Genomic DNA, 25,692 nt, shown 5'->3' with positions numbered 1-25,692 from the left:
GGTAGCCAAAAAACCAAAACAGAAGCAATATTATAACAAATTCAATAAAGAGATTTTAAAAATGGTCCACATCAAAAAATCATTAAAAAGAAGAAACGGCAGCACTGATTCTGGGTAAGGGAAAGCGAATGTGTTCCCTTGAAAAGAATTTGTAGCAGTTCCCATTCTGGGCTTCCCTTGTGGCTCAGCTGGTAAAGAATCCGCCTGCAATTCAGGGGACCTGGGTTCGATCCCTGGGCTGGGAAGATCCCCTGGAGAAGGGAAAGGCTACCCACTCCAGTATTCTGGCCTGGAGAATTCCATGGACCGTATAGTCCATTGGGTCGCAAAGAGTCGGACATGACTCAGCGACTTTCACTCATTCTCTCACTTTCATCCTAGTCACTGCTGCAGCTCAGCTATGTGGGAGGAAAATAGCACTGCCTCCCTCTGATGCTGCAGTTGCTATCAGCTGATGGGGAGGGGAGGGTTCCCAGTCTGTCTTCCTTTGTGGAGAATTAAAGGTGATGCCCTCTGGCTGGGAACTAAGAGAAGATGCTCTTTCTCCATGTCTCACCAAGGATGGGCATCAAAACTGGAGGAGGCCCTACTGTTGGCTGTGTGGATGGATGGGTAATGGAAGGGCAGGTAATTTGCCCATGGATGGATGGGGGTGTGTGCACACCAGGGGCATCTGCACAGATTTGAAGTCCATGGACTGAGTGCTCAGCCCAGATCCCCCTGAAGCCTGCCCAGTAATTGAAAAAATCAGAAAGCTGCCTCTGAACAAGCCAGAAGCAGCCTTTCCAGGAAGCAGGCTAACTTGAATTTGGGGGCAAACTTGGGATAAAACAGCAATATGTTTAGGCTGAGTTAAGGCTGCAGCAATTAAGTGGAGGAATAGAAGGATGTTAGGGGACACAGCAAACACGCACCTGGTGGAGGAGGAAAGTGCCAGAAAGATAAGGATGAGTGAAGAAAGAGGAAGAAGCTGGGCACTCAAGCATTGGCAAAAAAAAAAAAAAAAAACCCAGAGAAAGCAAAAGGATTGTCTTTGCTCAAACTTTCACAGCTGACAAGCGATTTCGCTGGAATAAAAACAAAATCTTCATATTTCATTTATAGCTAAATTCTGTGGAAAAAAAGGGGGGGAAATGAAAACCTGTCACTGGGAAACAAGAAAGAGCAGAAATGAGGTGGTTTGAGTAAGAGGGGTTGGGTCTGAAGTGTTGGTGATAAGCCTTATCTCCTGGATTTCTCTTCAAGAGACCATTCCAACTCCCATCTAGATGCTCCACGGTCAGCCCTCAGTTCCCAGCCATGGCTGCAGCCCACAGAGGTGAGACGGCATGACTGTCTAGTCTGATGGACAGGTAGCAGGCTGGCTTCCTGAACTGGTTACCCTAGATGATGGGTGAGTTTTTTGAGCTGGCTGCTACAGATTGTGGGGTCAGAGTTCTGTCTACCCACTGTCCATTTGTGAATTCAGTCTCTCTGTTTAGCAAATGTGAAGTGGTACCATATAGTAGGGATTCCCTGGTGGCTCAGATGGTCAAGAATCCACCTGCAGTGCAGGACAACTGAGTTTGATCCTTGCTGGGGAAGATCCCCTGGAGAAGGGAATGGCAACCCACTCCAGTTTTCTTGCCTGGAGATTCCCATGGACAGAGGAGCCTGGTGGGCTGTAGTCCCATTGGGTTGCAAAGAGTTGGATACGACTGAGCGACTAAGCGCATGCACACACGCATGTAGTCAGATACTATACGAGCCTGAAGAAATGTATTAGAATGCAGGAAAACAGGTTTTACTTGCTTTTGGCTGTTTTGTGTCTTCCCTGATGCATGCAGGCTTCCTCTGGTTGCAGTGAGCCAGGGTGATTCCCTAGTTGTGGTGCGCGGGCTTCTCATTTCTGTGGCTTCTCTTGTTGCAGAGCACAGGCTCTAAGGCACACAGGCTTCAGCAGTTGCAGCACACAGGCTTAGTTGCCCTGCAGCATGTGGAATCTTCCTGCAGCAGGGGTGGGACCCGTGTCCCCTGCATTGGCAGGCCACTTAACCACTGGACCACCAGTAAAGTCTGGGGAACAGATTTTTTGAGAGCTCTGTCTTCTGGTAGAGAGCTTGAGAACAGAAAGCTGGGTAATCCAAGCCTATTCGTTCATTTACTCAACACATATATTTAGCAATTGTTCCAGGTTCCAGATCTTGTCCTAAGGAAGTGAGTCTGGTGCCGTGTAGGCAAAGACTGGGATTGAGAGAGAGTATGGGGGAACACAGGTACATGCTGATCTGTCCCAGTAGATCATGTTGAGGCCTCAGTCCCAATGTAATTACTAATCACATTCCCTTTCATTTTCAAGTCTTGCCTGGTGACTCAGATAGTAAAGAATCTGCCTGCAATGCAGGAGACCTGAGTTCAATCTCTGGTTTGGAAAGATCCCCTGGAGAAGGGAATGACAACACACTCTCGTATCCTTGCCTGGAGAATTCCATGGACAGAGGAGCCTGTTGGACTATAGTCCATGGGGTTGCAAAGAGTCAGACACGACTGAGCAACTAACACACTTCACTTTCAAAAGGGTCCTAGTTGCTCAGCCTAAATATGGTGCCTCTGAGAAACATGAGGTTGAGAGGGGAGGGCAGGAGCAGGTGAGCTATAGAGGTAAGCAGAGGCCAGTGCACACAGGGCCTCAGAGGTCCCCTTAAATATAACAGGCTGGGCCTCAGAGGCACGAGTGGTCCATGGAGTGAGCTGCCCTGCTGACAGGGTGACTCTGCCAAGCTGTCACCTTGTTTTGTCAAACATTTCCCATTTTCCAAGAGAAACCATAAATCTGAATTTCCCTGAGAAACCTCTCCCTTTTAAAAGGTCAGGAACTAATCAAAAACAAACAAAACCATGAGTGCTAAATAAAACCTGAAGGCTGGATTTGCCCCAAGGATTGTCAGTTAGAAATCTCTTTTCTAAACCGTAAGTATTAATATCACAAGCTAGAATTAAGATTGCCAGGAGAAATATCTACAACCTCAGACATGCAGGTGATACTACTCTAATGGCAGGAAGGGAAGAGGAACTAAAGATGAATACCCTCTTGATGACGGTGAAAGAGGAGAGTAAAAAACCTGGTTTGAAACTCAGCATCCAGAAAACTAAGATCATGGTATCTGGTCCCATCACTTCATGGCAAATGGATGGGGAAAATGTAGAAGCAGAGACAGATTTTATTTTCTTGGGCTGCAAAATCACAAAATCATGGACAGTGACTACAGCCATGAAATTAAAAAACACTTGCTCCTTGGAAGGAAAGCTATGACAAACCTAGATGGCGTGTTAAAAAGCAGAGACATCACTGCTGACAAAGGTCCATATAGTCAAAGCTATGTTTCTTCCAGTAACGATGTATGTATGTGAGAGGTGGACCATAAAGAAGGCTAAGCAACAAGGAATTGATGCTTTCGAAGTGTGGTGCTGGAGAAGACTCTTGAGAGTCCCTTGGACTGCAAGGAGATAAATCAGTCAATCCTCAAGGAAATCAACCCTGAATATTCCTTCCTTGGAAGGACTGATGCTGAAGCTGAAGCTCCCGTATTGTGGCCACCTGATGCAGAGAGCCAACTCGTTTGAAAAGACCTTGATGTTGGGAAAGACTGAGGGCAGGAGGAGAAGGGGGTGACAAAGGATGAGATGGTTAGATACCATCACTGACTCAATGGACATGAATTTGAGCAAACTCCAGGAGATACTGGAGGACGGAGGAGCCTGGCATACTACTGCTGCTGCTGCTGCTAAGTCGCTTCAGTCGTGTCCGACTCTGTGTGACCCCATAGACGGCAGCCCACCAGGCTCCCCCATCCCTGGGATTCTCCAGGCAAGAACACTGGAGTGGGTTGCCATTTCCTTCTCCAGTGCATGAAAGTGAAAAGTGAAAGTGAAGTCGCTCAGTCGTGTCCGACTCTTCGTGACCCCATGGACTGCAGCGTACCAGCGTACCAGGCAAGAGTACTGGAGTGGGGTGCCATTGCCTTCTCCTGGCATACTACAGGGGTCACAAAAAGTCAGACTTAGCAACTAAGCAACAGCTAAGTAAGAAAAGAAGGCTGGAGGTTGCAGAGATTTATTCTGAACCAAGGGATCCCCAAAAGTAAAACCAAGGACAGACTTTCCCAGGTTTATCTGCTTCTTCACTAGAGATTTATGGCCCTGTTTATTAGTAACTTTGGGGTCATGCTAGGGTAATTTGTCACTAGAAATAATTTACTTTTTAACCCACCATTAAGCTCCTAGCAGGCTGAATCAACACAAGCTTCCAACACAAAGAGGCTATGTGGACTTTGAGCCTTGATTGCTTGTCCAAGGACTGCTGCCTGGCGGTATAGAGGCCCTCTCCTTTCCTGGGTCAGTTAAGGACTCTGGAGATCTTGAGGTCTTTTTTCTTTCAATTTAAGGAGGAAGAAAGTCATTTTAAGGGTTCTGAAGTCAGAAAAAGAAATTGTGTAGAACCATTTCAAGGTAGACTTCCCTGGTAGCTCAGTGGTGAAGAATTTGCCTGTCAATGCAGGAGACGTGGGTTCAATCCCTGGGTCAGGAAGATTCCCTGAAGAAGGAAATGGCAACCCACTCCAGTATTTTTGCCTGGGAAATCCTATGGAAAAAGAATCCTGGAGGGCTATAGTCCATGGGGTTGCGAAGAGTCAGACATGATTTAACGACTGAATAGCAACAAAGATACAAAGTGCCATTGTCTTATGGGTCACCCTTCGATGACATCTTACTGCATTTTGAATAAAACTGAAACTCCTCACTCTGGCTCACAAAGCACATATGCCCAGGCTCCCACCCACTCTTCCAGCCCCGACTCTGCTGCCATCTGAGTGGAAGGCTCCTGCCCCTACTTGAGTCAGGGGTCGCCTCCCCCAGGAATCTTCCCTCACCTGCCCTCCGTCCTAAATCATCCGGAGCAGATGTCCATCTAAGCCATATCTTCCTTGTCTCTCAATGAACTGCATGTACTTGCCATTTTTATTAACCTCCCTCACGCCTGCTGCAGGCCATTCCTCTGAGGCCATCAGGACAGCAAAAGAGAAAAGCTACGGATCCAGACTGAGCCAGGTTTGAATCCCACCTCCACCCCTTCCTTATCTGTATCAAAAGTGAAAGTGTTAGTTGCTCAATCCTGTCTGACCCTTTGTGACCCCATGGACTGTAACCTGCCAGGCTCCTCTGTCCATGGGATTCTCCAGGCTGGAATGCTGGAGTGGGTAGCCATTCTCTTCTCCAGGGGACCTTCCTGACCCAGGGATCGAACCTGGGTCTTCTACATGGTAGGCAGATTCTTTACCATCTGAGCCACCAGGGAAGCCCCACTTAGCGTATGACCTCAAGCAATTAGGATAATCTTGCAAAGCCTCAGCTTCCTCGAAAGTGAAATTCAGAGTAAATACCAAGATATGGCCACTTAGCAAGACTGGCGTGACAAGTAGGGCGGGTGCTAAGGGCAGAGTGGTAGGTGCTGTTGGCGAAGGTTGGGAGAAGGGCAGAAGGAGAACTCCCCAGAGGAGGGAAGGCTAACTAGAAACAGGTAACAAAACTTCACCTGTACACGCTCGGGAAAGCAAGTGCTATTGGTGCCCTGCCCCGATCCCTGCAGGCCGTGCCAGGGCACGGCTATGCTCCCTTGGTGGACTTCCAACCGGCAGCATCTGCAGCCCTTTCTCTGGCCACCAGAGCCCGCTCTGCCTCCATTCAGGGCTGGCTGGAAGTGTCAGGGCATTAACACTTCCTTCTCCACTAAGAGCAACTCTAAGCCAATAACTATGGGGCATGGTATAACCACTGAAAAAGACCCTGATGCCGGGAAAGATTGAAGGCAGGAAGAGAAGGGGATAACAGAGGACGAGACGGGTGGACGGCATCACTGACTCAATGGACATGAATTTGAGCAAACTCCGGGAGACAGTGAAGGACAGAAAAATCCTGGTGTGCTGCAACCCATGAGGTTGCAAAGAATCAGACACAACGTAGCAACTGAACAACACGGTGTATCTGTCTGTGCACCTTCTCTGCACAGGTAGGAAGCGTCGAGGTGGGGGTTCTACTTTATCTCCCAGACCTCCCCAGCCGAGTTACACTCGACAAGCTCATAGTGGTACCTCTGTTGATAATACACCCTTTACTGCCTGCCTTTCCCTCCCAGCTCACGTTCCTTCCCTACTGGTATTCCCTGGGGTCTCTCTTAAATAAGCATCTTTCACTCAAATTCTTCTCTTGGGATTGCCTCTCAGAGAACTCAAATTTCTGCGAATGTATCCTATAAATTAGCCTACACATACGCAAAAACCACATATATTCAATATATTAATCCACCATTTTTGTCACTGTGAGATTGGAAACAATATACCTCCCAGGCTTAGGATCCACCTACATAGTAGAATACAGAGCCACTATATAAAAGAATGAGAAAGTACTTTATATCTTGATAAAAAAAAACGTCAGAGCCATATTCATGAAAAAAGCAAGATGTAGAACAGTATAAATAATGCATGCTGCCATTCGTGTAAAAAATTTGTGTGTGTGTTTGCATATCCCTAGAATCATTGTATAAAAAGAGATAAAAAAAAAAAATCTTAGCAAAGGAGACCTCCAAACACATAACCTGGACTACCCTTTACAAGAGACCTGAATGGCTGGGAGATCAGGGTGGAAAGGAGAACCTTTTCATCATACACCTTTACACATTTTTTGACTTTGATACTACAGACAGGTTCATCTATTCAAAAAATAAAAGTACCATTAAAATAATAAATAAGTGAATACACAAAGAGAGGTACACCATTGTGCACTGAACATATCAGCTCTAGTGTGGAATGGTCAGACAGGCTCCTGCCGGTGGGCTCAGCCCCAGCTGCTTGGGCTCCTGCCAGCCTGCAGGCTCACCCACCAAAGTAGGTCCTACTTCTTCAGGGGAAAGCGCGGGAGGATTTGTTGGCCTTCCCTTTGTGTTCACCCGCAAGAGCTGCCATCACCTCTGCCCCCAAGGAAGAACCAGTGGCATCTTCACCCACACACAAGGAAGCCCAAGCAACCCCCTTTGGCCCCAGACCTTGTGCTGAAGGCACTTATCTTGGCTCAAGAGCAATCTAAGCCACACACACAACTCACACTCATGCATGTGCACACACACACACACACACACACACATGCCTGTGCACACGGATGAGAATGGCAACCCAAGCAGGTCGCTCCTGAGTGAAACGTCACAGCCCCGATTTCCTAACAGAGGTGTCCGTCCAGCAGCCTGGGCACCCACTCTTTGGTCCCATCACGTCCTGTCTGCTGCAAGGGAGGCCACTTGTGGGGAAGGAGCTGTTACTGGGGGGTATCCACTTCGGGACCAGGTTCAGTCATCATGTCCTTGTACTGTCGTTTGAAGAAGCCGAGCTGTGGAGGCAGAAGCGAGTGAGTGAGGGCACCCAGGCTGGGGGAAGGGGGTGGGTGAAAGCCATGCAGGACAGGCAGGGAGACTGCGGGACCAAGAGATGCAAAGGAAAAACACGGCAGGGTGTAGAATAGCCCTGGGGAAAGTGGAACAGGAAGGGCATTGCTACTGGGAAAGGAAAGAAAGAGAAAGCATAAGCAGGACTACTCCTTATATAGCAATTGTACCAGAGACCATTCTAAGTTCTCTAGAGTTATGAAGCCAATGACCTCCACAAAATGGGTGTTTCCCTAGTGACTCAGATGGTAAAGAATCTGCCTGCAATACAGGAGACCCAGGTTCAATCCCTGGGTCAGGAAGGAGAAGGAAATGGCCACCCACTCCAGTATTCTTGCCTGGAGAATTCCATGGACAGAGAAGCCTGGTGGGCTACAATCCATGGGGTGGCAAAGAATCGGACAAGACTGAGCGACTTTCACTTACATTTAGTCTCATTGTACAGCTGAAGAAACTGAGGTTCTGTGACACCCCCCCACCCAGGTCACCCAACTGGCAGCAGAAGTGGGAGTTGACAGTGCTGAGTGAGAAGCAGTGGGGTGGGGGAGGGGAGCGGGCAGGGAGAGGGTCCCGGGGGAGTTACCTTGTACAGACCGGCAGAGATGAGGGCCAGGAGCACAAGCCCCCCTACTGAGCTGCCCACGATCAGCGGGATAGGGTTATGTACTTCGTAGGACTCCACCTTGGTCCCTGTCTGGAGCAGGGAGAGGCGAAGGGGTACATCAGAGGAGAAAGACTCTGGGTTTCTGGGGGTTCCCCAGTCAGACCTTGTGTGCTCCCTGAATGCCATGACTAACCCCTCCCTGTCCCCTGTCCCCTCCAGGCCCAGCACTCACTCCTCCTGCCCATTCTTCTCTCTCCCCCACAAGCCCAGCCTCCTCTCCTGCCTCTAATGGTCGCGCTGTGTCCCAGACACATACCTGGGCCATCACAAACGCATCCTGCCCTGGAAGCAGGGTGAACTTTGACTCATCAAATAAGATCTCCGCTTTGCTCACAACTTGAAGGTGGTTGTGTGAAGTCTGTGGGAGAGAGAGAGGATGGGAACTGGACCCCTAGGCCCTGAAGGATCATGACTCATGCCCAGCCGAGCCTCGGGCCCTCACAGACCTTGATGTACCAGTCAAACGAGAAGTTGCTCTTGAGGGTGACCTTGAACTCCTCCTGAATGCCAAAGGATGGGATGGCACACTGGATTCTCTGGCAGACAGCAACGGAGCAGTTCTGGGGAAGGGAGGAGAAGAGATAGGTGAGCAGGAAAGCTGGATGCAGGACTTGCCCTGTGAGCCCAGGCTGCTCAGTTGAGAGGTAGTACTGGGCACGGTGAGGGGGTGGCACATAGTCTGCGTGCAGCCCTGAGGCCGGGGCTTAGTCTCACCAGCACCGGGCTCTTCTTAAGCTCCGCCAGGAAGTCAGAGTGACGAGGGGCAACCTCCGTGGTGTTACATCCACTGGACACGTCCTGAGGAAAAGGGACATGATGAGGAAGGGATTGAAGTGAGGCTCCCAGGTCCACCCTCCAGGTCAGGAGAGGGTCGGGAATGGCTCCACAATCCAACAGAAGAAGCAGAAACGATTTTAGGAAAGACCAGGGGGCTGTGGAGGGAGGAGCTGGGCCCACTCCTCAAAGCCGTCTGGGCTTACCTGGGAGAAGGTGACCTGGGGCTGGGACCACACAGGCACCTTGTTCAGCCGGATGGGGATCCAGAAGACCACACTGATGGGCAGTTTCTTCCTGCCCAGGTTGTTGAACTGCATGATGGGGGAAGGGTGGGTATCAGGGCTCTGGCTTTTCCACACCCACCAGCAACTAGAATCAGGTTTCCCACTCCCAAACATCAGGGGAGTCCTGGGAAGGGGCCCAGGACTGAATAAGGCCTCACAGACCCAAGCACCCTGCCTTCTGATGCTTTCTGAGAGGTAGGAGAGTGTAGTGGTTAAATTCCACTCCTGAGCCAAACAGGCTGTCGTAAGCAGCAGCTCTTCCACTTACTAAGGGTGACACCAGGGGGCGTGTTCTGTTAACCTCTCTGAGCCCCAGTTTCTGCATCTATAAACTGGGGGAGACGACAATGCCTCCATCACAGAGTCATTAGGAAGATGAAGAAAAAAGTAATTACATACATGGTGTATACACAGGCATGCTCAGTCACTTCAGTCTCTCTGTGACCCTATCTACTGTAACCTGCCAGGCTCTTCTATCCATGGGGATTCTCCAGGCAAGAATACTGGAGAGGGTTGCCGTGCCCTCCTCCAGGGGATCTTTCCGACCCAGGGATTGAACCTGGTCGCCTCCATTGCAGGCAGATTCTTTACTGCGGAGCCACCGAGGAAGTCCCATGTATATACATGTGTGTGTGTGCATGTGTGATGCACATGCTTGTGTGTGTGTGAGGAGTCAGAGCAAGCTTAGAAGAGAGCCTGGCCCAAAGCAGGCACCTCATGCATGTTTCCCATCATTCTTTTTTTTTTTTTTGACAACACAACACGTGAGATCTTTGTTCCCTGACAAGGACCGAACCCGTGTGCCCTGAAGTGGAAGAGTGGAACTTTTTAAAAAGATTTTTTGATGTGGAACATTTTAAAAAGTCTTTATTGAATCTGTTAAAATACCGCTTCTGATTTACGTTTGGGTTTTTTGCCCTGAGGCATGTGGGATCTTAGTTTCCTGACTAGGGATCAAACTTGTGTCCCATGCAGTCAAAGCACGGAGTCTTAACCACTGGACCCCAGGGAAGTCCCTCCCCATTGTTCTTTCCTGTCATCCTGGTTTCCCTCCCCAGGCTCCTTCTCCACTCCCCACCTGATACTGATGCTCCATAGCGTGTACGGTCTTCTCTGAGGCTGTGAAGTTGAGATACTTGGTGGAGGCCTCAAGGCTGACGGGAGAAAGAAGAAGGGGCAGGAAGTGACAGAACATCAGGGGAGTTCTGGGAGGGGGTCTCAGGCTAAGGGTGTTAAGGGGTGAACAGGCACACAGGAAATGCAACTGAGAGAGCGAGAGCACGACGGTGTGCGAGGACCGTGTCGGGGGACCCGCATCGTGTGGCAGTTTGGCCCCCAACACACACACACAAATGCACACGTGTGCACACATAACTTCAGACACACACAAGCACCCGCGCACAGACTCGCGCACAGATGCTCGATGCGCCATGTCCCGCCCAGGGGTGAAGGCAGAGCAAAAAGCCCCGGAAGCCAGTACCTGGTGACCACCATATACACAGCGTATTTCACAGGCAGCTCCAGCTGGAATTGAGTTTTGTTGTTCCCCGGCATGTTGTTCTCACTGAAGGGAAACAGAGAGCTCTGACCAGCTCTTGAGAATTGAGAATCAGCCTTTCCTTCTCCTATTTCTCCTTTACCCTCTAGCACCAACCAACCACTGAGTCCTGTGCTCTCAGCATCTTAAACACTGTCCTTTAAATCCAACAGAGGAAATAGAGATTGTAGGGAAGCCCAGGGCTGCCCCGTGGAGTTCAGGCCCATCCCAACTCAGCAGGATGGATGCCTGGAGCACCTTCTTTTTCTCACTGGTCCCCTGAACTCAAAACCACTCCTGCCCTAATCCCCTGCCCTAATCCCCTGCCCTCCTGGAGAGAGATCTTTCTAGCATGCAAAGGTGATCACATCCTGTCCCTCCCAAGTTCAACAGCAAACTCCTTAATAGCACCTGTCGGTCATTACATGAAATGGGCCATATCTAACCAAGTCCTTCAACTCTGCCTCCTGAGCTCAAACTTAGCCTGACATTTGCCATATCCCAGCATGGCTTGGTCCACACTTCCTTCTCTCTGTATTCATGCCCACCTTCAATTTGTGCCTTTGCTGGGCTTCCCTCGTGGCTCAAATGGAAAGAATCTGCCTGCAATGCAGGAGACCCGGGTTTGATCCCTGGGTTGGGAAGATCCCCTGGAGAAGGGAATAGCTACCTGCTCCAGTATTCTTGGCTGGAGAATTCCATGGACAGAGGAGCCTGGTGGGCTATAGTCCATGGGGTCACAAACAGTCGGACATGACTGAAAGACTAACACTTTCTTTCACTTTTTCTGGCTAACTCACAGCCCAAATGAATCTTCCTCTCTGAACACCAAACTCCCAACAACACTGGACACCATTCATTTCATGGTAATCATCAACTGTCCTGTCCATCCTTGCCACTAAATTATAACCTCCATGAGCCAGGAACCACAGCCATCTTGTCTGTTGCTATCCCATCAGCCCTGGGCAACATGCCTGGCATGGGGTGGGTGCTCAGTTGGCATTTCTGGAGTGAATGAATGAGCTGAAGGGAGAACCAGTGGGGAGAGGGCAATGGTCCACCATCAGCACGGGGCTGGGACCTCAAAACTGATGATGTGGTGGGAAGCCAGGCATAGCTCACCTGGTAACATTGGCCTTGAGAAGTAGCTTGTTTCCAAAGTAAGTATCAGGATTCACGTCAAATGTGACATTAAAGGTGATCTGGAGTTGGAGAAAGGAGAGACAGTGACAAGAGGAAGAGAGAAGAAACATCCCAGATGTTCATCAGCTGAAGAATGGGTAAATAAAATGTGGTACATCCATACAACAGAGTGTTATTCAGCAATAAAAAGAATCAGAGTATTAATACATCTTGCAACATGGGTAACCCTTGAAAGCGTGATGCTCAAAGAAGCCATCATATTGTATGATTCTATTCATATGAAATACCCAGAATAGGTGAATCTCAAGATAGAAAATAGATTAGTGGTTGCTTAGAACTGGGACAGATGGGAAGACATAGGCTGATGGCCAAAGGGAGCAAGGTGTTTTGGGGGGTTTTATAAAATACTCTAGGACTTCCCAGGCTGTCCAGGGGTTAAGAATCTGCCTTGCAATGCAGGGGACTCGAATTCAATACCTGGTCGGGGAACTAAGATCCCACATGCCTTGGAGCAACTAAGCCCGAGTGCTACAACTACTGAGCCTGTGGACCACAACTAAAGAGTTCATGAGCTGCAGTGAAAGATCCTGCATGATGCAGCGAAGACCCCACATGCTACAGCTAAGACCCAAATGCAGCCAAACAAATAAGTAATATTTTAAACATTAAATTAAAAATATAATACTCTAAAATTGATCACGCTGATGAATGCACAACTCTGTGAACATTTCAAAAGCCAGTGGATTGTATACTTTTCTCAGTTTATTTATTTATTCATTTTTGACTGCATGAGGTCTTGGGGTGTGTGGGCTCTCTAGCTTAGATTGTGGCACTTGAGCTTAGATTGCCCAGTGGCATGTGGCATAGGATCTTAGTTCCCTAACCCAGGATCAAGCCCGTGTCCCCTACATTCCAAGTCAGATTCTCAACCACTTGACCATCAGAGAAGTCCCTGGATCATATACTTTAAATGTTTGTGTTAGTCATTCAGTCATGTCTGACTCTTTGTGACACCATGGACTATATAGCCTGTTAGGCTCCTCTGTCCATGGAATTCTCCAGGCAAGAATACTAGAGTGGGTTGCCATTCACTTATCCAGGGAATCTTCCCAACCCAGAAATCAAACCCAGGTCTCCTGCATTGCAAGCAGGTTCTTTATTGTCTGAGCTGCCAGTGAAGCCCAATGGGTGTATTGTAATGGTAGATGGATTTTTATCTCAGCAAAACTTTTTTTTCAAAAAAAAAAAAAAAAGAGAGAGAGAGAGAGAAAGAAAGATCTACTTTTAAAAAGAAGAAGAAGGGAATTCCCTGATGGTTCAGTGGTTAAGATTTCACATTTTCATTGCCATGGGCCTGAGTTCAATACCTGGTCCAGGAACTAAAATCCCACAAGCCATGCAGTGTGGGAAGAAGGAGAAAAACTAGGGAAGAATTCAGAAGAAAACAAAGGAGAAAAAGGGAGGAGGAGCCAGCAGTCTGACCTCCGAGTTGTCTAGGAAAATGGGGTGGTTTATGCCACAGCTGGTTCTCTTCAAGATTCCAGACCCTTCGGTGGAGACATCAGACTCACAGGTCAGGCGCCAGAACCGTTGTGAGCGCTGGTTCTGGAAGGCAAGGGAGGCAGAGCTGGTGAAGTCAGCTGGCAGCCATGGGGATGGGGCAAGTAAAGTCAGACGGAGCCTGAGAAGGGTTTGGCTACCTGGCTGCTTGACACCCTCCGGTAGGACAAGCCAGACGGGTAGAAGAAGGTGACCTGAGTTCTGTAGGAGTCCTCGCCCTCGTTTCTCACAGTCACCGTCACGTTCAAGTCCCGGGGTCCACCCACCACCAGGGTGTCCAGGCTGTGGAAGGAAGAAGCCAGGCCATGAGAGGCTGGGGGCTTCCCTGCAGCGAATGTGCTCTGGAGGGAAGGAGGCGCAGACACTGGGAGAGAGAAGATAGTGGATGAGGCGGTAGCAGCTGCTCTGCGCCAGGCTCCCTTGGGGGCCAGGAGGAGAACAGATCGCCAGGTCATGGTGCAGTTTTGGGGGTAAAAAAGAGGACAGGGAACTCACTCCATAAAACTGAAGGTGATGCTGAGGTCATCCTGGCAGACGGTGTCATTGCCACAGTTCTTCTCAAAGGGAAGCTGCCAAACACGGAATATGAGAAAAACAAAAGGAAATCGGAACAGGATGTAAAAAGAAACAGCAAAGTGAAATCTCGAAATAAAGTGAAAGTGTTAGTTGCTCAGTCGTGTCCGACTCTTTGGGACCCCATGGACTGCAGCCCGCCAGGCTCTTCTTGCCTGTGGGATTCTCCAGGCAAGAATACTGGAGTGAGTTGCCCTTTCCCGCTCCAGGGGATCTTCCCGACTCACCGAGGCTGTGAAGAGTCTCAGAGCATCCACAGCCAGCACTGGCCTGAGGCCCCCATAATTGTGTGCAGGCTCCCCCACCAGAGAGAAGTTGAGGCGCAGAGCAATGGGGGTCACTGAGTCCTCCACACAATCCTGAGAGACAGTGAGGGGTCGGTGGTCCAGCCTTCTCAGCTTCACAAGCCCACCCCCTGCTTGGAGGATGGTCACCCCCTGCTCACCAGTAACCGGAGCTTCAGGGTCTCGCATTTCTGACTCAGCCTCAGCGTCTCTACACGTCTGCGTGTGCTGTTCTGTGTCTCATCAAAGATGGCCACGGAATGGGGGCGACCTGGGTCCAGAGCCAGGTCATAGGTGATAGTGCTCTGGGTATCTCCTGAAGGGGTGGGAAGAATGGCGGTAAGGAGCCTGGCTTTGGAGTCAGACTGGCAAGAGGTGGCGGCCCTGTTCCTCTGCTCCCCAACTGTCCAACTTTGGCCACATTAGTTGACCTCCCTGTGTCTCTCAGTTCCTTATTTTAAAAAATTATTTCTGTATTGATTTGGCTGAGCCAGGTCTTAATTGCAGCACACAGGATCTTTTAGTTGTGGAAACAGTGGCGAATTTTATTTTCCTGGGCTTCAAGATCACTGCAGCCATGAAATTAAAAGATGCTTGCTCCTTGGAAGAAACCTAGAAAGCATATTAAAAAGCAGAGACATCACTCTGCTTACAAAGGTCCATCTAGCCAAAGCTATGATTTTTCCAGTAGTCATGTATGGATGTGAGACTCGGACCACAAAGAAAGCAGAGCACTGAAGAACTGATGCTTTTGAACTGTGGTGCTGGAGAAGACTCTTGACAGTCCCTTGAACTGCAAGGAGATCAAACCAGTCATTCCTAAAGGAAATCAACCCTGAATAGTCATTGGAAGGACTGATGCTGAAGCTGAAGCTCCCACACTTCGGCCACCTGATGCAAAGAACCAACTCATTGGAAAAGACCCTGATGCTGGGAAAGATTGAGGACAGGAGGAGAATGGGGCAACAGAGGATAAGATGTTCGGAGGGCATCACCAACTCAATGGACATGAATTTAAGCAAACTACAGGAGATGGTGAGAGACAGGGAAGCTTGGCATGCTGCAGTTCATGGAGTCACAAAGAGTCAGATACAACTTAGTGACTGAACAACAACATGGGGTCTTTTTGCAGCATGCGGGATCTACTTCCCTGACCAGGGATTGAACCCTGGCCTCTGCATTGGAAGTGCAGTGCCCTAACCACTGGACAAACACGGAAGTTCCTCCTTATTTTTAAATTGAAGATAATAATTGTTTCTTTCCAACAGTGAAAATAAAATTGTGCCTATGAAGCATTTAGCATAGTGCCTGCCACATAATAAATGCTCAGTAATTAATACCTATTCTGTTACAAGATAGAAAATTAAGTATATTTTTAAAGTATATTGCTTTTCACTTTTTTCTCTTTGTCTTTGTTCTTCAGCAGTTTGTACCTTGGGATGGTACAGTGTCTGGTGTTGTGGGCATTGGTATAATGTAACAATTTATGGTTCCTTTTATATTTATCTTGCTCTGACTTGGTAGAGAATCTTGATGTCTTTCACCAGTTTTAGAAAAGTCTTTACCACCATTTCTTTTTTAAATTCTATTTTATATTGAAGTATAGCTGATTAACAGTGTTGTTTTAGTTTCAAGTATACAGCAAAGTGATTCAGTTATACATATACATATTTTTCAGCTCCTTTTCCATTATAGGTTAAACAAGATATTGATTGAATATAATTATCTGTGCCATACAGTAAATCCTTGTTTACCTATTTTATATATAGTGATGTATATCTGTTTGTTCTGCTCCTAATCTGCTATTAAATGTATTGAATTCTCAATTCCATTCCATTTGTTTTTCAGTGCTAGTTGTTTCCATTGAACTCTTAGGAAATCCAGATTTTTTTTATGACGTTCTCCATCCTTTCCTCTTTATTCTTGAAGATATTAATTTTAATTATATTTTAAATTCTGATTTGATAATTCTAATATTTGAATCATCTGTGGGTCTATATCTATTGTCTGTTGTTTCTCTTGCTTGCTGGTCTCAATGGACATTTTCCCAATAGAAGGACCAAGGTGTTTTTCAATGCCCCACTCAAATCTCTGCTTCCCCAGCAGCTGGATTTCTTTTCAACTCATTAGCTCTTCAGTTGCTGTCTTCCACTGAGTTTCTGGAAGTATTGACCTGGACATGCATGACTTAGAAGTCAGCCAATGACTTTGTATGGAATTTCCATGTAGATTTTGGGGGATCTTCTCTGTAATTCTCTCCTCTCCAAGACTTCACTCTCAATTTCTAGCCATCTTGTTTGCCCCGAACCCTGACTGCTATCTTCTCAGTCCAGTAAGATTATTGCTAGAAAACTAATTTTATCTCCTCCCCTTGTTTCTCTCTAGGACCACCGTTACTCTTTCTCACCCCAAGCACAATGCCACTCAGAATAGAGACAAGGGAGGGAGTCAAGTTAGTTGTGATAAAATACATGTCTGAATGCTTTGCGAGTTTGTGCTTTGCTTCATCAACTCAGTCTCCCCTTTGAACAAATTATTGTTGCTGTTTAGTTGCTAAGTCATGTCCAACTCTTTGCAACCCCATGGACTATGGAGCTTGCCAAGCTCCTCTGCCCACCTCTCAGTTAAAAAAGTATATCTGGTTAGTTCACAGGGTGGGGCCCTTCATTCTATAGAGAACTGAGACTGTAAAGAAGTGCCAGAGACTTACTTCTTTGGTGGTGTTTTCTGGGCCTCCCCACCCATGCTCTAGCAGGGGAACCATCTGCTTACTCCATCCAAGCTTGAAGAAGGCTATCAGAGCCCATCAATGTCCCCAGTCATTTTAACCTCTTGAAATTCACCCACTCAGCCTCACCTTCTCCCAGTCGGTCCCATGTGCTTTTGCGAACTTGGAGGCAGACTTTCACCTGCCCAGCAATCTGGCCTTTTACCACTGGGTCACGACACTCATACACATTCCTCTTCACTTCCTTGGGTGTGAACTCCATCGTCGCCTCAACTTTCAGCACAGGCTGTGACCTGGGGGGAAGCCAGAGGGCCATCAGGGGCCATCGTACAGCAAACACACTCCTTAAAAAGAAGATATCTGGTATACTCTCACCTGAGCAGCAGCACATGCCCCTGAGCCCCGACAGCCAAGTCTACCAATCCATCCATTGTGAGGTCCTGGCCCCCGCTCAGTGACTGCCCGAAATACTGAAGCTTGGGGGAGATCTGTGAGCCTGTGATCCGCTGACGGTGGAAAAGAGGAGGCGGGAAAGAACAGAGAAGAGAGTAACTCAGTCTCCCAGGGTGACCCAAGGAGAGACTGTCTGGGCTCCACTCAAGTCACACCTCCCACAATTTCTTTAAAAATTAGGGTAACTATTCAGCTTTAAACCACAACCTTGAGATGATATAAAAAATTTCCATAATTGCTGGGTTTTCCAGAGAAAATAAGAAGCTTCACAGGAAAGAAGAGACAGTATACTATTTGACTCAGCTGAATCTCTTGATTCAGCTGGATCTCTCTTACGTGGTCAGGAAAATGCAAACACTCTGTATTGACCTAACCAAATTTATCATATAAATTTAATGTGGGGGTGGGATGCAAAGCATGTGAATATCTGAAAAGAGAGGCCTCAAAGAGAGCTCAGTCCTCACCTTCCATAGTAGGAAGTCAACGCAAAAACAAAAATCAAGCAGCAGCAATATAATTGTGTCCTTGGCAAGTACAGAGAATCATTGAAAGAGCTGAAAGTGGTTTCCTCAAGAGGAGGAAAAACAAAGAGGAAATCACAGTGTGGGTATGAAAATTGTTACTTTTCATAATAAGCTGTTAGGAACAATTTTGACTCTTCAATCTATATGGAAAATTAATACTGAAAGGATCAGTTCAGTTCAGTCACTCAGTCGTGTCCAACTCTTTGCAACCCCATGGACTGCAACACACCAGGCTTTCCTGTCCATCACCAACTCCTGAAGCTTACTCAAACTCATGTCCATAGAGTCAGTGATGCCATCCAACCATCTCATCCTCTGTTGCTCCCTTCTTCTCCTGCCTTCAATCTTTCCCAGCATCAGGGTCTTTTCCAGTGAGTCAGTTCTTCACATCAGGTGGCCAAAGTATTGGAGTTTCAGCTTCAGCATCAGTCCTTCCAATGAATATTCAGGACTGATTTCCTTTAGGATGAACTGGTTGGATCTCCAGTCCAAGGGACTCTCAAGAGTCTTCACCAACACCAGAGTTCAAAAGCATCAATTCTTTGGTGCTCAGCCTTCTTTATAGTCCAATTCTCACATCCATGCATGACTACTGGAAAGATCATAGCTTTGACTATATAGATCTTTGTTGGTGAAGTAGTGTCTCTGCTTTTTAATATGCTGTCTAGGTTGGTCATAGGTTTTCTTCCAAGGAGCAAACATCTTTTAATTTCATGGCTGCAGTCACCATCTGCAGTGATTTTGGACCCCCCCTCCCAAAAAAATAAAGTCTAACTGAAAGGATAACAGCCAAATATATTAAGAAATTTTAAAAGTGACTTTGTCACGTACTTAATGCCACTGAAGTGTGTACACTTAAAAATGGTTAAGGGGGTGAGTTTTAGGTCATGTGTATTTTACTGCCATTTTTTAAGTGAAGTTGTCAACTGGAAAGAAGAATGAGGAAGTGCAGGACGCTGGAAATGTGCTATATCTTCATCTGGGTGGTGCTTACTTGGGTTCACAGATGTGAAAATTCAACACTTAAGATTTGTGTGTTTACTGAACATATATTATACTGCCAATTTTTTTGAGAAAAAATTATTATATCCTATTGGGAGGAAGCTTTGTTTTGAAATTATATAATATGGTAGTTGGGAGATCCATAGGACACTTGCTTGTTGAAATACTGAGCACCACAGTTCCAGTAATAGAAAAAGAACAAGTAAAAATTACAAACAGTAGAACAATAAGCTTGCATGATCATTTTTGCATTTATTTTTAATTCCAAAGTCTGTGGTGTGGGAGAGGAGAATGTGAGTGGAGTAGGAGTGTGTGTATGGGTGTGAGTGGATGTGGGCGTATGGGGGCTGTGGGTGAGTCTGAGTGTGGGTGTGAGTGGGTGTGGGCATGGGTGGGGATGGGTGTACGGGGGTGTGGGTGAGAGTGGGTGAATGTGTGGACCCTCCCTTTACCCTTGTTTTCCTTTCCAGGCCAAGTTCTGGTAAAGATAAAGGGCAGAAGGAGCTAGGGCTTTTGCTGTTTACTTTAGATCTTTTAACTTATACAAGCATGTAAAGTGTTGTAATAAAAATAGAGTAAAACCAGAGCCTTCAAATCCCATTTACACAAAGAAACAACAGATGCCAATGAGAAAAAGGCTTAACTATAATATTCATAAAATTGCGGAAAGAGGTTCCGTGACACAGAGGGAAGAATGTGAGGAGTGCTGGGCTGTAACTAAAGAACATGTGACTACTGATGACCTCGAGCCCTAGAAGCCTGTGCTCTGCAACAAGAGAAGCCACTGCAATGAGAAGCCTGAGCATCGGAACTAGAGAATAACCCCTGCTGGCCACAACTAGAGAAAAACCGGAAAAGCAATGAAGATTCAGTGCAGCCATAGATAAACAAGTAGAATTATTTTTTTAAAAGGAGTGTGTGAAAAATACTAGGGCTGACATAGCATCATAGTCCATACACTAGAATGGGCAAAATTGATCTATGGTGGAAAATAATTGGAACAGTAGCTTCCTCTAGGATGGAGTGGGGTCAGAAATTGACTGGGAGGGGACAGGTGGGAACTTTCTAAAGTGATCATGATGTTCGGTACAGTAAGTGAAATTGCTCAGTTGGGTCCAACTGTTTGCAACCCCATGGACTGTAGCCTGCCAGGCTCCTCTGTCCATGGAATTTTACAGGCATGTACCTTCATAGAATTATTGGGGGTTGTTTGTTTGGTTTTTGTTTGTCTAGTCACCACACAGCTTTCACGGTCTTAGTTCCCCAATCAGGGATTGAACCCAGGCCATGGCAGTGAAAGCACTGAGTCATAACCGCTGGACCGCCAGAGAATTCCCAGGATTGTGGGTTATATTTTTCAAAATTCATCAACTGGCCAAAGATCTGTGCATTTCCTGTCTATACATTTTATTTTAAAAATAATGGTAAGCAAATATTAAATTCTAATTAATGATATACATGGTGAGGCATTTAGGGGTGAAGTTGGACTGGTGTTGCAAATTACTTTGAAATGCATTTTAAAATGTGTTGAACTGATGAACAAGTAGAAAAGGATGAATATAAGGATGGAGATGTGAAAAAGTAAATCTAGTAAAATATTCATAGTAGATTTTAGCTTATAAATACATGGGTGTTCACTATACATTGAAATTTTTCTTAATAAAATGGAAATTTTTACTGATGCCTGGGGCTCTGTACATACGTGCTTCAGTCATGTCTGACTCTGCCACCCTATGGACTGTAGCCTACCAGGCCCTTATGTCCATGGGATACTCCAGGCAAGAATACTGGAGTGGTTTGCCATGCCCTCTTGCAAGAGATCTTCCCGACCCAGGGATGAAACCCATGTCTCCTGCATTGGCAGATGGGTTCTTTACTGCTGGTGCCACTTGGGAAGCCCCTGGAGCCCTGACCTCAGGCCAATTGAATCAGACCCCGTACTGGCAGGGCCTATGCACCCATTTTTTAAGAATTTCAGGTGATGTTAGTAGGGTTGAACCTTGTGAGGGATTTGGCAGGAGTGATGAAGGAACAGAGAAAGGACATAAGAAAAATTTGGGGGGAAAAATGCTGGAAAAAAGTCAGAGACCAGAAGACTGGATGGCCTCAGTGGGCTGTAAGGGAGAAAGCCAGACTGTGGGGGTCTCTTTAGACAGTGGGCTTCATCTGGCAGGAAAGAGGGAGCCTCTTCAGGAGGAAACCAGTTGTGGCAATCAACATTTCAAATGACCAGCCATCAGGATCAGCTACACAATTTGCAGGACCCCATGGGGGGAAAACACTGTAGGACTCCTTATTCAAAAGTTAAGAATTTCAAGATGGCCGGAGCAGAGCATTAATCTAAGCACAGCGCCCTTCTGAGAGAGGAGTCCTGAGTGGCCACACAGGTCACACACCCATGACGTATGCAGTCCTGGTAGAATGGCCAACCATAGGGCTTCCTGTGTTGTGAGACTTCCACTGCTAAAATCAGGTTGTTAGTTAGTTACTGTTAGTTGCTCAGTCGTGTCTGACTCTTTGCAACCCCACGGACTGTAGCCCACCAGGCTCCTCTGTCCATGGAATTCTCCAAGCAAGAATACTGGAGTGGATTGCCATTTCCTCCTCCAGGGGATCTTCCCAAGTCGGGTCTCCTGCATTGCAGACAAATTCTTTACCATTTGAGCCAACAGGGAAGCCCCAAACCAGGACAGATGTGGGGCAAACCAGATCTATTGGTCATCCTATTAAGACTGAGATTCAGAGGAGAAGAATGTCTACATCCAACACTCCCGGCTCACCATTCATTACCTCTGAGCCTTCATCTTCCCTCCTGTAAAGGGGCAGCAGCGATGCTGACCCTGTGCACCTCCTCTAGTTGTGGGCAGAATGAATCTTTTCTGTGAAGTGTGTATTATTTTTGAAGGTTCTGAAAAGGGCTTCTGGGAGAACTGACCTGGCAGCTGGGGGAATGTTGATTTAGAAAGGGACAGATGATCCGGCCTCACCTGGCTGTGGGAGGGGCTGATGCCCAGTTTTGAGGTTCCATGGAACAGGTAGACAGCACCCTGGTTCTCCTGCTCTCCCGGGGCCCCAATGGCCACATCCACCAGCCTGTCCCCATTCACATCCCCCAGCGCTGTCAGGGCTGCCCCAAAGCGGCCCCAGGGGTGGCCCGGCTCCCCTCGAAGGACAGCATCACACTGCCACTTAGCTCTCTGCAGAACAAAAATAGTGTCAGGCCCACCCCAGGCGACCCCTCCATCCCACAGCCAGACCTCACCCAGCCCGGGTCTCATCACTACTCACCCCCCGGGGAAAGGGGCACATGGACACCTGGCCCCCTCGCATCTGCTCATAAAAATGGGGAGCCCCGATGAGGACCAGGTCGGAGCTGCCATCTCTGTTGACATCCACGGAGCAGAGGGAGGCCCCAAAGTAGGAGCCAATCTGAAAGAGATAAGGCCAAGATCACATACCTCTTCCCACCTAAAACAGGGCATGGGGGTTTTCTCCCTGGGATGTAGAATCATGCCTGCCGAGGAAGGCCCTTTGCAGTGGATGAGATCCTCTCCCTGTTTCATGATCAATCCTTGTTTGAATGTACTGCCAGCTGAAGAGCCTGTTATAGAGTTGATGGGCGGTGGTGAGGATTCACCCTAAACCGTGTTCCAGGGAGATGATTAAGGTAGCAAAGAAGTTGGATTTGAAAATACAGACAGGGGCTTCCCTGATAGTCCAGTGGTTAAGAATCCACCTGCCAATGCAGAGAAAGCAGGTTCCATCCTTGGCTGGGGAACCAAGGTCCCACATGCTGCAGGACAACTGAGCCTGAGTACCATAACTACTGAGTACCATAACTACTGAGTACCATAACTACTGAGTACCATAACTACTGTACACCACAACTAGAGAGAAGCCTGCACCCGCGACAAAGAGTCCTCGAGCGGCTATGAAATAGTCCACGCACTGCAACTAAGCCCCAGAGCAGCCACAAATAAAATAAATATTTTTTTTTTATTAAAAAGAAAAAGAAAATATCGAGAGAAAAGCCTGGAAGACCACACGGGATATCCTTTCAATATGTTGGCAGTCTTTAGAGGGTAAATCGAAGTTGGCAGTCTGGCTAATAGGGAATCAACTGGCTTGGATGAAAAATAACTATTGTTACAGGAATTTTTTTGCATGATATTGAGAAATAATGTTTACGTTTTAAAAGAATTTTAAAATATGTTCAAAAAATATCAAGATATGTTCTCTGTAAATGGGTAGACTTCATCCATAGAAATCACCTGTTTAGTCATTCATTCATTCATTCAACAAACAAAGGGTTGCTCTTTGCTGAGTGTGAGGCTGGGTAGTAGAGATGGTGCCTTCAAGGCTTTTAGTTCAGGAGGTTGGAAGGGAGAACAGTACCAGATAAAAGGGAGATGCATACGGAAATTTCTAATTTGTGGGGCAAGTTCAAGGAAGGAAAAGTGCAGATAGCATCAAGACAGTGACTCACTACTGTCTGATTTCTGCCTCACACGCCTCTGAGGGAAGCCTCCTGATAGTCCGGGCATGTGCATGCTGCTGCTGCTGCTGCTAAGTCACTTCAGTCGTGTCCGACTCTGTGTGACCCCATAGACGGCAGTCCACCAGGCTTCCCCGTCCCTGGGATTCTCCAGGCAAGAACACTGGAGTGCTAAGTCGCTTCAATTGTGTCCGACTCTTTGCGACTGTATGGATTGCAGCTCGCCACGCTCCTCTCTCCATGCAGAGGACACTCTTACCTGAATTCCCCAGGAGATCTTAATAGATTCTTGCCTGGATTTCTCAGGCAAGAATACTGGAGTGGGTTGCCAGGCCCTCCTCCAGGGGATCTTCTCCACTCAGGGATCGAACCCATGTCTCCTGTGTTTCTTGCACTGCAGGAGGATTCTTTACTGCTGAGCCATCGGGGAAGCCCCCCCCACCCCGCCCCCCGCCCCCCACCCCCGCCTCTTCCCCCGCCTCCTCCCCCATAGTTCAATAAAGGCATTTAAGCTTCATCATAAAGTCAATAGGATTTTTTTTTTGCTTTTAGGTCAAGTTTATTGGGTATAATTTCCACATAATAAAATTCAACCTTTTTACTACAGTTTTATGAGTTTTGACAAACACACAAAGTCATGTAATTAACCACGATGGTCAAGATTCAGGACAGTTTCCTCACCCCCAAAATATTCCCTTTTGCTGTAATCAACCTCTTTCCTCAGTCATCAGCCCCTGGCAACCACTGACCTGTTTTCTGTCCCTATAGTTTTGCCTTTTCCAGAATGTTATATAAAGGGAATTATACAATAGGTAGCTTTTCAGATCTGGCTTCTTTCAACTAGAGTAAGCATTTGGGCTTCATCCATGTTGTTGCATGTATCATTAATTTGTTCTGATTTATTTCTGACAAGTATTCCATTGTACAGATGTACCACAGTTTGTTTATCCATTCCCCAGTTGAGGGATATTCGGGTTGATTCCAATTTGGGGCATTTATAAATAAAACCACTGCTGCTGCTGCTGCTAAGTCACTTCAGTCATGTCTGTGTGACCCCATAGACGGCAGCCCACCAGGCTCCCCGTCCCTGGGATTCTCCAGGCGAGAACACTGGAGTGGGTTGCCATTTCCTCCTCCAATGCATGAAAGTGAAAAGTGAAAGTGAAGTTGCTTAGTCGTCTCTGACCCTCAGCGACCCCATGGTCTGCAGCCTTCCAGGCTCCTCCGTACATGGGATTTTCCAGGCAAGAGTACTGGAGTGGGGTGCCATTGCCTTCTCCAGAATAAAGCCACTAAAAACATTTAAATATAGGTTTTCATGTAAATGTCTATTTTTATTTCTCCTGGATAACTACCTAAGAGTGTTATGGCAACTGCATATTGAACTTTGTAAGATACTGATGAACTTTTCCAAAGTAGTCATTTTTCCAATGACATTTTTCTATTCTGACAGCAATGTATGGGTGTTTTAGTTGCCACACATCCTTGCCAGTACTTGATATTGCAAGTTCATTTCTTTTTTATGTTAATCATATTAATAGGTGTGCTATTGTATCTCACTATATTTTTAATTTGCACTCCACCACTTCATCGGAAATAGATGGGGAAACAGTGGAAACAGTGTCAGACTTTATTTTTCTGGCTCCAAAATCACTACAGATGGTGACTGCAGCCATGAAATTAAAAGACGCTTACTCCTTGGAAGGAAAGTTATGACCAACCTAGATAGCATATTCAAGCTATGAAAGCAGAGACATTACTTTGCCAACAAAGGTTCGTCTAGTCAAGGCTATGGTTTTTCCTGTGGTCGTGTATGGATGTGAGAGTTGGACTGTGAAGAAGGCTGAGCGCCGAAGAATTGATGCTTTTGAACTGTGGTGTTGGAGAAGACTCTTGAGAGTTCCTTGGACTGCAAGGAGATCCAACCAGTCCATTCTGAAGGAGATCAGCCCTGGGATTTCTTTGGAAGGAATGATGCTAAAGCTGAAACTCCAGTACTTTGGCCACCTCATGTGAAGAGTTGACTCATTGGAAAAGACTCTGATGCTGGGGGGGATTGGAGGCAGGAGGAGAAGGGGACGACAGAGGATGAGATGGTTAGATGGCATCACTGACTCGATGGGCATGAGTCTCAGTGAACTCCGGGAGTTGGTGATGGACAGGGAGGCCTGGAGTGCTGTGATTCTTGGGGTTGCAA

The 25,692-nt window shown here is 47.1% G+C and overlaps 1 protein-coding gene across 3 annotated transcripts in view; it reads right to left on the bottom strand.

The window, feature by feature from the left end:
• Nucleotides 1-6,311: 6,311 nt before the first annotated feature.
• ITGAM (integrin subunit alpha M) overlaps nt 6,312-25,692 on the bottom strand; it is a 38,702-nt gene continuing 19,321 nt past the window's right edge. The window contains 18 exon segments of one of the 3 annotated variants that reach the window (NM_001039957.1): nt 7,345-7,416; nt 8,055-8,165; nt 8,392-8,493; nt 8,582-8,695; nt 8,850-8,933; nt 9,116-9,223; nt 10,275-10,350; nt 10,677-10,760; nt 11,856-11,935; nt 13,359-13,481; nt 13,577-13,718; nt 13,932-14,005; nt 14,237-14,368; nt 14,455-14,609; nt 17,151-17,314; nt 17,397-17,527; nt 21,988-22,197; nt 22,289-22,429. In NM_001039957.1, coding sequence (NP_001035046.1) covers nt 7,345-7,416; nt 8,055-8,165; nt 8,392-8,493; nt 8,582-8,695; nt 8,850-8,933; nt 9,116-9,223; nt 10,275-10,350; nt 10,677-10,760; nt 11,856-11,935; nt 13,359-13,481; nt 13,577-13,718; nt 13,932-14,005; nt 14,237-14,368; nt 14,455-14,609; nt 17,151-17,314; nt 17,397-17,527; nt 21,988-22,197; nt 22,289-22,429 — 2,103 coding nt within the window. 3 annotated transcript variants of the gene reach the window in all.

The sequence above is a fragment of the Bos taurus genome, chromosome 25 (genome assembly GCF_002263795.3).
Source record: "Bos taurus isolate L1 Dominette 01449 registration number 42190680 breed Hereford chromosome 25, ARS-UCD2.0, whole genome shotgun sequence".
In the NCBI taxonomy this organism is placed as follows: domain Eukaryota; kingdom Metazoa; phylum Chordata; class Mammalia; order Artiodactyla; family Bovidae; genus Bos; species Bos taurus.
The sequence above is the reverse complement of the archived record's forward strand: the minus strand, read 5'-3'. Positions and strand labels throughout refer to the sequence as shown.